General features: G+C 40.6%; 1 protein-coding gene across 1 annotated transcript in view; it reads right to left on the reverse strand.

The window, feature by feature from the left end:
* Positions 1-671: 671 nt before the first annotated feature.
* Positions 672-13,060, reverse strand: part of LOC115167117 (transforming growth factor-beta-induced protein ig-h3) — a 28,450-nt gene continuing 16,061 nt past the window's right edge. Inside the window, exons 6-17 of the mRNA XM_029721224.1 lie at positions 12,646-12,792; positions 12,336-12,477; positions 12,013-12,225; positions 11,324-11,461; positions 10,992-11,134; positions 9,566-9,702; positions 5,818-5,948; positions 4,745-4,869; positions 3,285-3,387; positions 3,115-3,173; positions 1,341-1,368; positions 672-1,248 (exon numbers count right to left, since the gene is read on the reverse strand). Coding sequence (XP_029577084.1) covers positions 1,187-1,248; positions 1,341-1,368; positions 3,115-3,173; positions 3,285-3,387; positions 4,745-4,869; positions 5,818-5,948; positions 9,566-9,702; positions 10,992-11,134; positions 11,324-11,461; positions 12,013-12,225; positions 12,336-12,477; positions 12,646-12,792 — 1,428 coding nt within the window. The 3' untranslated portion in view covers positions 672-1,186. The remainder of the gene's footprint in view (positions 1,249-1,340; positions 1,369-3,114; positions 3,174-3,284; positions 3,388-4,744; positions 4,870-5,817; positions 5,949-9,565; positions 9,703-10,991; positions 11,135-11,323; positions 11,462-12,012; positions 12,226-12,335; positions 12,478-12,645; positions 12,793-13,060) is intronic.

Here is a 13,060-nt window from a genome sequence, read left to right on the forward strand (position 1 = left end):
TGGTTCCTCTCTAGGTTTCTTCCTAGGTTTTTGGCCTTTCTCAGGAGTTTTTCCTAGGGAGTTTTTCCCAGCCACCGTGCTTCTTTCACATGCATTGCTTGCTGTTTGGGGTTTTAGGCTGGGTTTCTGTACAGCACTTTGAGATTTCAGCTGATGTACGAAGGGCTATATAAATAAATTTGATTTGATTTTGATTTGATATCACATGGATGAGATTTTCAGTTTTCCGTTCCTGTACAGTGAGGTGTTGACGTTGTTCTACAGTTGGACCTGTTTTGGTGGTTTTCAGCAGCAGTTTGTCTAATTCAAACAAAAAGAAGACATTGTTCTCAGACATCGAGTATGGTACGTCCCAAAGGCACCCTATTTCCTATACAGTACACTACCCTTTGACCAGAGCCCTATGGACCATGGTCAAAAGTAGGAAACTAAAAAGGGAATAGGATGCCATTTTTGATGCAGAGAATATGATATAATATACACAAGTGCCGTGCCAATATCTTGAAACACTTAGGTGTCGTCATGGATAGAACTTGTATAAATCCCAACAAACTACAAAATTAACATTACATTTTTTTGAGATGTGCAGACATTGCTCTTTGGTTTCCACACATAAATATATTACTACAGTGTGTTACAAATGGAAAGCATGTGACATAACTATGGGTGCATTATTGTTTTCAACAGGTTTAATGAAAAAAAAACAAAAAAACGAAGACAATCAGAACTTATTTGCGTATGCCCGAATAGCTTTTCCATTCCAGCCTAAACATGCAAACATGCTACATCTATCATATCAAAACAAAAACACAGTATATAATTCTCATGAAAATCCACTCTGCGTTTACATTTAAAACAGAAGTCACGTGTGAACATTCAAAACCTTTTATGAAACTACAGTAGATGTAGTCATAGCTAGTTGCTGTGCTTTGGTTGTCCATTTTCACATAAAAGAAAATAGACAAGTAATTCAAATCTTCGGTCTTTGGTATATGAAAGCAATTATACAAGATATTCCACTAAAATATACCCCATCTCTGTCTTCATCTAGTTTAATATTTACCGTCTTTGACAAAATTAGATCCATTAGCCTTCCTTTCTTTTCTTTCTTCCAGATAAGATTATATTCCATAAACAAAAGGAACAATCCACTGATTTGTGTTGATGTTTATGTTTTTCTCTTAATTTACTGGATGCGAGTCATCGTTCTACTGGAGATACTTTTCCTGACCTTCTGGAAGAGATCATCTGAAACAAAGATCAAAACAACATTTAACACCAGTTCGACAGTAGTTTGTTTCGTTTTTTCACGAAACTGTGAGAGATAAAAGAATATTTACCATTTTTGACTCCAATTCTTGAGTCCGTCTGTGAATAAACAAATACAACAATATTTACAGTTGAAGTCGGAAGTTTACATTCACCATAGCCAAATACATTTAAACTCAGTTTTTCACAATTCCTGACGTTTAATCCTAGTAAAAATTCCCTGTCTTAGGTCAGTTAGGATCACCACTTTATTTTAAGAATGTGAAATGTCAAAATAATAGTAGAGAGAATGATTTATTTCATCACATTCCCAGTGGGTCAGAAGTTTACATACACTCAATTAGTATTTGGTAGCATTGCCTTTCAATTGTTTAACTTGGGTCAAACGTTTCGGGTAGCCTTCCAAAAGCTTCCACAATAAGTCGGGTGAATTTTGGCCCATTCCTCCTGACAGAGCTGGTGTAACTGAGTCAGGTTTGTAGGCCTCCTTGCTCGCACACACTTTTTCAGTTTTGCCCACAAATTTTCTACAGGATTGAGGTCAGGGCTTTGTGATGGCCACTCCAGTACCTTGGCTTTGTTGTCCTTAAGCCATTTTGCCACAACTTTGGAAGTATGCTTGGGGTCATTGTCCATTTGGAAGACCCATTTGCGACCAAGCTTTAACTTCCTGACTGATGTCTTGAGATGTTGCTTCAATATATCCACATAATTTTTCTTCCTCAATATGCCATCTATTTTGTGAAGTGCACCAGTCCCTCCTGCAGAAAAGCACCCCCACAACATGATGCTGCCACCCCCGTGCTTCATGATGCAAGCCTAACGATGGTCATTATGGCCAAACAGTTCTATTTTTGCTTCATCAGACCAGAGGACATTTCTCCAAAAAGTACGATCTTTGTACCCATGTGCAGTTGCAAACCGTAGTCTGTCTTTTTTATGGCGGTTTTGGAACAGTGGCTTCTTCCTTGCTGAGCGGCCTTTCAGGTTATGTCGATTTGGACTCGTTTACTGTGGATATAGATACTTTTGTACCTGTTTCCTCCAGCATCTTCACAAGGTCCTTTGCTGTTGTTCTGGGATTGATTTGCACTTTTCGCACCAAAGTACGTTCATCTCTAGGAGACAGAACGCGTCTCCTTCCTGAGCGGTATGACGGCTGCGTGGTCCCATGGTGTTTATACATGCGTACTATTGTTTGTACAGATGAATGTGGTAACTTCAGGCATTTGGAAATTGCTCCCAAGGATGAACCAGACTTGTGGAGGTCTACAATTTTTTTTCTGAGGTCTTGGCTGATTTCTTTGGATTTTCCCATGATGTCAAGCAAAGAGACACTGCTTTTGAAGGTAGGCCTTGAAATACATCCACAGGTACACCTCCAATTGACTCAAATGATGTCAATTAGCCTATCAGAAGCTTCTAAAGCCATGACATTATTTTCTGAAATTTTCAAAGCTGTTTTTAAAGACACAGTCAACTTATTGTATGTAAACTTCTGACCCACTGGAATTGTGATACAGTAAATTATAAGTGAAATAATCTGTCTGTAAACAATTGTTAGAAAAATTACTTGTGTCATGCACAAAGTAGAACTAACCTAACCGACTTGCCAAAACTATAGTTTGTTAACAAGAAATTTGTGGAGTGGTTTGAAAAACGAGTTTTAGTGATTCTAACCGAAGTGTACGTAAACTTCCCGACTTCAACTGTAGATATACATCTACAAAAAACAAATCTCTTTTAAGATAATGTACATTCACATAGCTGCAGATTTACAACGACAGTCATCTAATAAATCAGTCAAAAGAGACATGATAAGTTAACTGTCTATAAATGTCTTACTCTCATGGAAGAGGCAGTCCTGATGGGGTCATCAGCCTGTTCCCTGTCAACCTTAGGAGCTGGAGGAGATAGAGAGAGAACGAGACATTGGAGGATAATACAGTATGCCAAAATCCGTAATGTGAGATGGTTTATTCAGTATTTATGGACAGTAAAGCGATTGCTCTTACACAGTGGCTTTATGATGGCTCCCACAGCGTGGACAACTCCATTGGAGGCCATCAAGTCAGCTTCAACCACTGGGACCTTGTTGATGTACACGGTCTGGTTCCTCTGAAGGAGAAAAACATACAGGGCATTTATAAGGTGACACTTAATATTTTCATAACAGGGGTTCACGACAATCAAGTCATGTTGAAAGAATGTACAGTACCAGTCAAAAGTTTAGACAAACCTACTCATTCCAGGGTTTTTCTTTATGTTTCACTATTTTCTACATAGTAAAGAAAATAGGGTTTTTCTTTATTTTCTACATTGGCATACACTACAATGTGAGATGGTTTGGGATGAGTCGGACCGCAGAGTGAAGGAAAAGCAGCCAACAAGTGCTCAGCATATGTGGGAACTTTTCCAAGACTGTTGGAAAAGCATTCTAGGTGAAGCTGGTTGAGAGAACGCCAAGAGTGTGCAAAGCTGTCATCAAGGCAAAGGGTGGCTACGTTTAAGAATCTCAAATATAAAATAGATTTTGATTTGTTTAACACTTTTATGGTTACTACATGATGTGTTATTTCATAGTTTTGATGTCTTCACTATTATTTTACAATGTAGAAAATAGTAAAAATAAAGAAAACCCTTGAATGAGTAGGCGTGTCCAAACTTCTGACTGGTACTGTATATCAATACATTGTGCACAAATTATGTAAGCCATAGAAGTACACAATAAAAAAAGTAACATTTTCTCCACTGAAAACAAAATCATAAATAATAGACTGGTATCAAACTGGTAGTACATGTTTGTACTGTTAGTACTGGTAGTACATGTGTTAATACATGTTTGTACTGTTAGTACTGGTAGTACATGTGTGTACTGTTATTACATGTGTGTACTGTTATTACATGTATGTACTGTTAGTACATGTTTGTACTGGTAGTACATGTTTGTACTGGTAGTACATGTTAATACATGTTCGTACTGTTACTATATTTTAGTACATGTTAGTACTGGTAGTACATGTTAGTACTGGTAGTACATGTTAGTACTCTTATTACATGTTAGTACATGTTATAGCAGTACTAACATGTACCACCAGTACTAACATGTGTACCACCAGTACTAACATGTGTACCACCAGTACTACCAGTACTAACATGTACTACCAGTACTAACATGTACTACCAGTACTAACATGTACTACCAGTACTAACATGTACTACCAGTACTAACATGTACTACCAGTACATGTTAGTAGCCTTTCAGTTCGGATCATGTTAGTACATGTTCATACTGTTATTACATGTTAGTACTGGTAGAACTGGTGGTACACATGTTAGTAGTATCAATATCAAACATTATGTGTTATTGGATCAAATTGTTCCAGGATCGTGTGTTCCAGGATCGTGTGTTCCAGGATCGTGTGTTCCAGGATCGTGTGTTCCCGGATCAAACAGTCATAAGGGCCTACTGTACCATGTTCAGCTCCAGCTTGTCTCCCTGCAGAGGCTTCAGTCTGGTATGGGAGCCCACTCCTCCACTGACCAGAATCTCTTTAGCCATGTGGTACTTCAACACACCGGCCAGCTCCTGGGGGTTACCTAGACAACAAGCTGATATCAGAACACCTACCGGATCATGTTGTATCTCTATGGTCTAGACGTTTACAAACTGAGGAATTAGGAAAACTACCAGTCTGCATTAAAACACTGCTGAAGAATGAAGGCTTAAAAAGGAAAAAGGAATTGGTTGTGCAACATGGAACTGACGAGTTAAGGTACTTGGCATAACTTTAGCATTACAGCTACATTCTCAAGTCATTGACCATGAAGTCATTCAACATGATTCTATTTGTCTAAATGTGTCCTGCTCATCTAAACAGTTGTTGTTGCAAAACAGTTAGGCAATCATTAAACAACTGGCAGTGTTTATTCATTCTACATTATTTTATATCCCCAAACAACAGTAAATGTAGCTGCAGTAAATGTAGCTGCAGTATACTGTAGGTAGGTCATACTGTAGGTAGGTAACATACTGTAACTGAACAACTGGCTCCAGTTAACCACTGCTGTTTGGCATTCGTACGAGTGGCAGCATCCAAGACGCATTTCATCATGTCATCCTTTCCTGGGTGTAGATGGGTTATTAGGTTCATTCCAATAGTTCTGTCTGTCTGTCTGCCAAACATATTCTCACTGTGGGACAAATCAGGTTGTCCTTGGGTTCCATTGATTTTTCTTTGCTGGAAAAGTACAGTGTTTTGCAAAGCCAGTCATGTGAAACCTGTTCACGGTTTGGTTGTTTGTAAGGCAGGATGCCAGTCACCCAAATACACTACATATGACATACACTACATATGACATACACTACATGCATGACATACACTACATACACTACATATGACATACATGTGATAGAGCACATATGGCGGAGAGGTATCTGTTATAATTATCCTAGTCTCACATTACCAGACCTCAACCTTGTATTCTCGTTTGAGACTGGCTTTGTTCTAGAAAAACCAGAATGTCTGGAGCCAGGGCTGTCCTTACCCATGAGTTTGTTGAGGTCAGCTTTTGGCAAGGCGCTGAAAGCATCGTTAGTGGGAGCGAACACGGTATGGGGACCGGCCTGGTTCATCAGCTCTGTCATGCCGGCCGTCTGGATGGCACCGACCAACAGACTGGAAAAAAAGAAGGGAACACACACTTTAGAAAGACCACCCTCAAAGCAACAAAGACGACTTGACGACTGACTGATTTCCAACACACACAGTTTGCAAAAAAAAAAAACATCTTCAGAGGAAGAAAGAGGACTTCAGTTGACTAAGAGGAAAGTTTTTACCACATCGAAGAGTTGTGGTTTCTGATGTGCCAAATATACCAAACATGTATGAGTTGAATAATGGCAGAACAGAACAGATCAATGGTAGTGAAAACATACAGAGTAAACGGAAAAGAACCAGGTCTCTGAACGTGGGTGGAAATGAAGCAGCATATTGCCTTTTGAGCCTTTCAATTCTGGAAAACCCATTACGCTTGGGGGCCTATAGCTACAGAAGAACACACGCTGTGCTACGTAGGCAGAAGCTACACTGTTAAAATGAAGTGTGTTGTAACACCAAAACCAGTGGCAACTGAGCTGCCACCAACTTGAAGGAGACAAAACCTTCACTTTGCTGGAGTACTGAAACACATCATCCTGAGATGTTCTAAAACATTACTTGGTGTGTCGTAACACAACTTAATCAAGTGTTGTGCAACACCTTGCCAGGGACTGGGAGCACTCTCTGAAAAAGATTGAAAACACTATTTTGGTGTTTCGTGTCCTGTTCAGCGCAGAATTAGATACCGTCTCTTTTGGTGTCGTTTCCTCTCTCTAAAGCTTCTAAACACTATTATGTTTTGAATTCTGTCTAATGCAGAATTAAATCCCCTTGTCTGGTGTCTTAATGGTAACATTGTTTTACGTATTTGATAATTTGCCATTTTATACAGGTTTGGCAGGCATTGTCAAGCGTAGTGTTCAAACCACCAGCACTAACTGGATGTAAATGTCACGTCCTGACAAGTAAAGGGGTTATTTGTTATTATAGTTTGGTCAGGACGTGGTAGGGGGTATTTGTTTTATATGGTTTTGAGTATGTGTTTATGTAGAGGGGTGTTTGATTTATGTATTCAGGGGTTTTAGTCATTGTTCTATATTGTATCTTTCTATGTCTGTTCTAGGGTGTTTAATTCTATGTTTAGGTATTTGGGATTGGGGCCTTCAATTGGAGGCAGCTGTATATCGTTGCCTCTGATTGAAGGTCCTATAATTAGGAGTATGTTTGTTTTTGGGGATTGTGGGAGGTTGTTCTTAGCACTGCTGTATTTAGCCTGCAAGACTGTTAGTTCGTTCGTTTTTTGTTTATTTATTTAAGTGTTCACTAATAAAGTTAAGATGAGCACTCGACCCGCTGCGCCTTGGTCCACTTACTACGACGACAGTAAAACTGCAAGACATGAGGATTCTGCACTTGCCTCTTCCATTGACAATCATGAATGTGGGAATGGGTGCTGTGCTCATTGAACGCCAATTTGTCTGCCGGTTTTGATATGCGTTCATCATGATCCATTACACTTCATGGCACAACAAGCTTAATACTAATTTAGAAATATACTTTTCTTTCTTCAAAACATTCATACATTGTGTGAAAGAATCAAAAAGTCAACTTTTTTAAAAATAACCCACAATCCTCTAAAAACAGAATCACGTGGCAAGATAAGGAAATGCAATGTGGTTAAAACCAAAGACTTCCAATGAGTTCAATCACTCAATTTTCTCTCGTTGGTTATACTCATGAAAGATACTTACGTTTTTAACAACATATTCAGTTTGATTCATTTTTACATTATTTTGGTAAATTGAAATGAACAAATCATTGAAACGACTAGCATACATTAAAAAAAGACAGTTATGAAATGACAAAGGGGACACAGATAGGTTGGAACAGGTGATTACAGACAGGTTAGAACAGGTGATTACAGATAGGTTAGAACAGGTGATTACAGATAGGTTAGAACAGGTGATTACAGATAGGTTAGAACAGGTGATTACAGATAGGTTGGAGAAACAGACTGAATGGTTGGAACAGGTGATTACAGACAGGTTGGAACAGGTGATTACAGACAGGTTGGAACAGGTGATTACAGACAGGTTGGAGAAACAGACTGAATGGTTGGAACAGGTGATTACAGACAGGTTGGAACAGGTGATTACAGACAGGTTGGAACAGGTGATTACAGATAGGTTGGAACAGGTGATTACAGATAGGTTGGAACAGGTGATTACAGATAGGTTGGAACAGGTGATTACAGATAGGTTGGAACAGGTGATTACAGACAGGTTGGAACAGGTGATTACAGACAGGTTGGAACAGGTGATTACAGATAGGTTGGAACAGGTGGTTACAGACAGGTTGGAACAGGTGATTACAGATAGGTTGGAACAGGTGATTACAGATAGGTTGGAACAGGTGATTACAGATAGGTTGGAACAGGTGGTTACAGACAGGTTGGAACAGGTGGTTACAGACAGGTTGGAGAAACATACTGAAGGGTTGGAGAAGGGAATTTAACTTCGGTCTTCGGTTGGGAGAGGGATGACGTCTCTGATCCGGGGGCGTTACTGCTAGACAACAGGTTTAGCACGACTTGCATTCATTTTTTATTAAGTATATGTTTTTTTTGTGTGTGTGTGTTAATTTCAATTAACTCCAGAATAATTTCTAATAGTGTGGCTGTGTGATTTGGTGGTGTCACGTCCTGACCAGTAATAGGGATTATTTGTTATTGTAGTTTGGTCAGGACGTGGCAGAGGGTATTTGTTTTTATATGGTTCGGGGGTTATGTGTATGTAGAGGGGTATTGTATTTATGTGTTCCGGGGTTTTTGGTGTATGTTCTTGTTTTGGGTTTCTAGGTTTTGTATTTCTTTGTTGGCCTGGTGTGGCTCTCAATCAGGAACAGTTGTACATCGTTGTTCCTGATTGGGAGTCATACTTAGGGAGCTTGTTTTCACCTGTCTCATTGTGGGTAGTTGTATTTGCACTGCTGTTGTTTAGCCTGCAAATCTGTTAGCTGTCGTTCTTTGCTTATTGTTTTTCTGTGTTCGCTTGAATAAATATAATTATGAGCACGCAACCCGCTGCGCTTTGATCTCTACATTACGACACCCGTTACAGGTGGGTAAAATTCAGAGGAAATGTACCATCGTAATGCTCCTCCTGTTTCTGTCTAAATAAAGCATTGAAAAAATAAAGGTGGAAAAAAAAACTTCTCCATAGGCCTCCTCCATCAATCAATATTTAGACTTTAAACCATTTCTAAACTGATGGTATGACAACTTTCCGTGTTTTGACGTTGCCTTTTACATTCACTGAAACCCCCAAAAGTGTTTTCACAACACTTTTGTAAAATTAACAATAGTCAGGTTGAAGAACCACTTTGGGTGTTTCAGAGTACTTCTGTTTTAAAATCTATGATGTGCATCATACCATTTACATTGGGTTTACATTCAAACAACCTCCAAACACCAGATTTCAGTTTAGGTGTACTACTTGTCATGTTTTCATTACACAATCATGGTGTTTTGAGACTTTTTATTTTTACAGTGTACCCTCTTTTGTGCATATGCTACATGTCTGTTCTTGTTCTTCTGAAATTGAATCATATTGCCTCAAGATATTATTAAGGACAACCTTGGTAAGCCTTTCCATTGAATCATTCACTGATTCATTCACTGATTCATTGACTCTCACCTGAATCGGTCATCAGCCTTCAGGACATCCATGATGGTGCCCATTGGGGGAGTCAGGACCTTGTCGACTGTGAACATGCTGCCAAAACGTCCAGTCTTGTCGTGGGCAGCGATACAGGAGTTCTCTATGCACAGGCTCTGTTATTAAAATACAGAGAGAGAGGGGAACAGACATAGAGAGAGAAGGAGAGAGAGAGAGGGGAACAGACATAGAGAGAGACAGAGAGAGAGGAAGAGAGAGAGGGAGACAGAGGGGAACATACAGAGGTTAGAGTAATGTTTGCTCTACCATCACCATGATTGCATCCCAAATGGCATCCCATTACCTCAATCAATCAAATGTATTTATAAAGCCCTTCTTACATCAGCTGATATCTCAAAGTGCTGTATAGAAACCCAGTCTAAAACCTCAAACAGCAAGCAATGCAGGTGTAGAAGCACGGTGGCTAGGAAAAACTCTAGAAAGGCCAGAACCTAGGAAGAAACCTAGAGAGGAACCAGGCTATGAGGGGTGGCCAGTCCTCTTCTGGCTGTGCCGGGTGGAGATTATAACAGAACATGGCCAAGATGTTCAAACGTTCATAGATGACCAGCAGGGTCAAATAATAATAATCACAGTGGTTGTTGAGGGTGCAACAGGTCAGCACCTCAGGAGTAAATGTCAGTTGGCTTTTCATAGCCAAGCATTCAGAGATAGAGACAGCAGGTGCATTCTTTTTGACCAGAGCCCTATTAGCCCTGAACTCCATGCGCCCTGGTCAATAGTAGTGCACTATATAGGTAATAGGGTGCCATTTGGGACATAGCCTGACACATGACTCCCTTCCTGTCTTCCCTTCACTCTGAACCGATGGCTCACAAGTGGTCTCTCTCTCTCTCTCTCGCTCTCTCTCTCTGGAAAAAAATGTTTTATTGTGGTCGTCTGGAAATTCCATTATAAAGCAGAAATGTGAGAGCTGCTGCCCGAACAACCTTCATCTGCCACCCAGGAGAGAACAGAGCAGAGCTGTGAAATACAGTGTGAAACAACATTCTGGATAACTATTCTACAGTATGAGGATGTGTCATTGGATCAACACCTGTTTCGGGGGTAAAACTTCACGTATTAGGCCTACTTCCCTGACTCATTTGGAGAATTGACCAGCCAGAAACTGTTCATTGTTAATATGAAAACAGCACAATCATGCTTTGTATAATTTGGTATAGTGTATTTTGGGTAATCTATGTAATGAGTTAACCTTTAGGAAGAGAGTAATCTACATAATGAGTTAACCTTTAGGAAGAGTATTGTCTTTTTCCAGAAGAACAACTGTGCTCAGAGTTACATTTTGATAAATCTCTTAATTCAGCTCAATCTGCACTGAGGCTTCTGTATCATCGGATGCCAGCTGTAGGTCCTCCAGAGGGATTTGATCTGTGGTACTTACGTTACGGTAGACCAACACTCTGAGTTTGATTCCTCCCAGAGTCTCTAGCTCTTGTCTGTGGTACAGTAAACTGGAAGACAGTTTCTCCTTCAGGATGTGGTTCTTCAACAGCTTCTTCAGCTCACCAGTCATCGTCACACCCTCTGTTAACAATACATACAGAAGTTCTCAGATTTATGAAATGGCTCAAGAATCATGGCTCAAGTCACTCCTGTTTGTTAGCACAGAGAGAGGGACACAGAGAGCGAGACAGAGAGAACGAGAGAGGGAGAGAAAGAGAGATAGAGATGGGGGGAGAAAAAGATGGAGGGAGCGCCATCGATCAATGTTACCTTTGAAAGCTTCATTCTGAGGGGTCAGGATGGTCAGAGTCTCTGAGCCAGAAAGGTGGGAGCCAAGACCAGCATCAACAAACAACTTGGTTGCTGTGGTAACGACGGATCCCTGGGCCAGTTCCAACAAGGTTTTAGCTTAAAAAGAGATCAGTACATAAATGAACATTTGTCATTGAACAGAGATGGAGAAGACTCTTCATTAAGTAGCCTTGAGGTCTTGTCTCAACATGAACCATTGAGTTGAATGGTATACTTTATATTCGTTGCAGTAGCATTCCATACAGACACACGTAGACTAGACTCTCAAGTCCTATGGCAGTCAGAGACCTTCTCAGACTCTCAACTCCTATGGCAGTCAGAGACCTTCCAGACTAGACTCAACTCCTATGGCAGTCAGAGACCTTCTCAGACTAGACTCTCAACTCCTATGGCAGTCTGAGACCTTCTCAGACTCTCAACTCCTATGGCAGTCAGAGACCTTCCAGACTAGACTCAACTCCTATGGCAGTCAGAGACCTTCCAGACTAGACTCAACTCCTATGGCAGTCAGAGACCTTCTCAGACTAAATCACCATTACTAATAATCTCATAAAAGAAGGTAGAAGCCGAATAGTTTGAATTACAGCTTTATATTTGGCGTTGACGCAACAACTCTCAACTTAAGGATCTGGCTCTGATTTAAATACCTGAGTCTGGGATGAGGAGCTCGTTGATGTAATGGACGACTCCGTTGGTCCCCAGCTGGTCTTTCTTCTGGACGATGGCCTTCCCGTTGAGGGTCATGTCAGTCCCATCACAGCCCACCTCTAGAACAGTCCCCTGCAGGGTCTCCAGGGGAGTACCAGATGTGATGGACTCTGCACACTGCATGTTCTTCAGGATGTGGTAGTTCAGCAGGTCTGGATGGAGAGTACAGACACAAGTAGAACTTAGTTCACGTTAATAAGTCATTGGGTTCCCGTCTCTGATATCTATCTCCCGTTCTATATCCAACTGTCCTTGGATTCACCTCTCAGAGCCACGGGGTCTCCCAGGATCCTGTTGCGCATTTCAGTGGGGATCTTCTCAAAGGCTTCGTTGGTTGGAGCAAACACCGTGTAGTGACCATCGCTCTCCAGCATTTGGGTCAGACCAGCAGCAGCAACAGCAGTCTAAAAAACATAGAATCACAAACTGAATCACACACTGAATCAACACTGAATCATATCATATGTTTAACAGGTAGGAAATGGTAAGAGAGTTCTGTATGATAGACTGTTCTGTGAATGAATTAATGAATGGATGAATGGAGTGACAAACTGTTAAAGTCGTTTACTTACACGAAGAGTCTCCAGATCATCATCGGTGTCGATGAAAGTGTGCACGTTGTTGGTTACCGCGGTGATGACTCTGTCCACAATGTGCACGATGCCGTTGGTCGCATGCTGGTCTGTTTTCACCAGACGAGCACAGTTCACTGTTACAATCTGCAATGACAAGAGAACATTTCTTTGATCTTTTGTTCAGCTGTCTTTCGATCGATGGTCAACGTGACCATTTGAAAAATAACGATTTTTAAATGTCTGTTCATGTGTCTTTTTGTCGTTGAGCTGTCTCTCTAGAGGTTACAGCTTGCTTGGTCATATTGCACAAACAGATCTGGGCCCAGGCCAGGTCACCACATCATCTACCTTCCAATGACAGGAAGCTGGTGAGAGCAGCTTGGCTCATAATAATGACTGGAATGAAGAGCAT

The sequence above is a fragment of the Salmo trutta genome, chromosome 3 (genome assembly GCF_901001165.1).
Source record: "Salmo trutta chromosome 3, fSalTru1.1, whole genome shotgun sequence".
Classification (NCBI taxonomy): Eukaryota; Metazoa; Chordata; class Actinopteri; order Salmoniformes; family Salmonidae; genus Salmo; species Salmo trutta.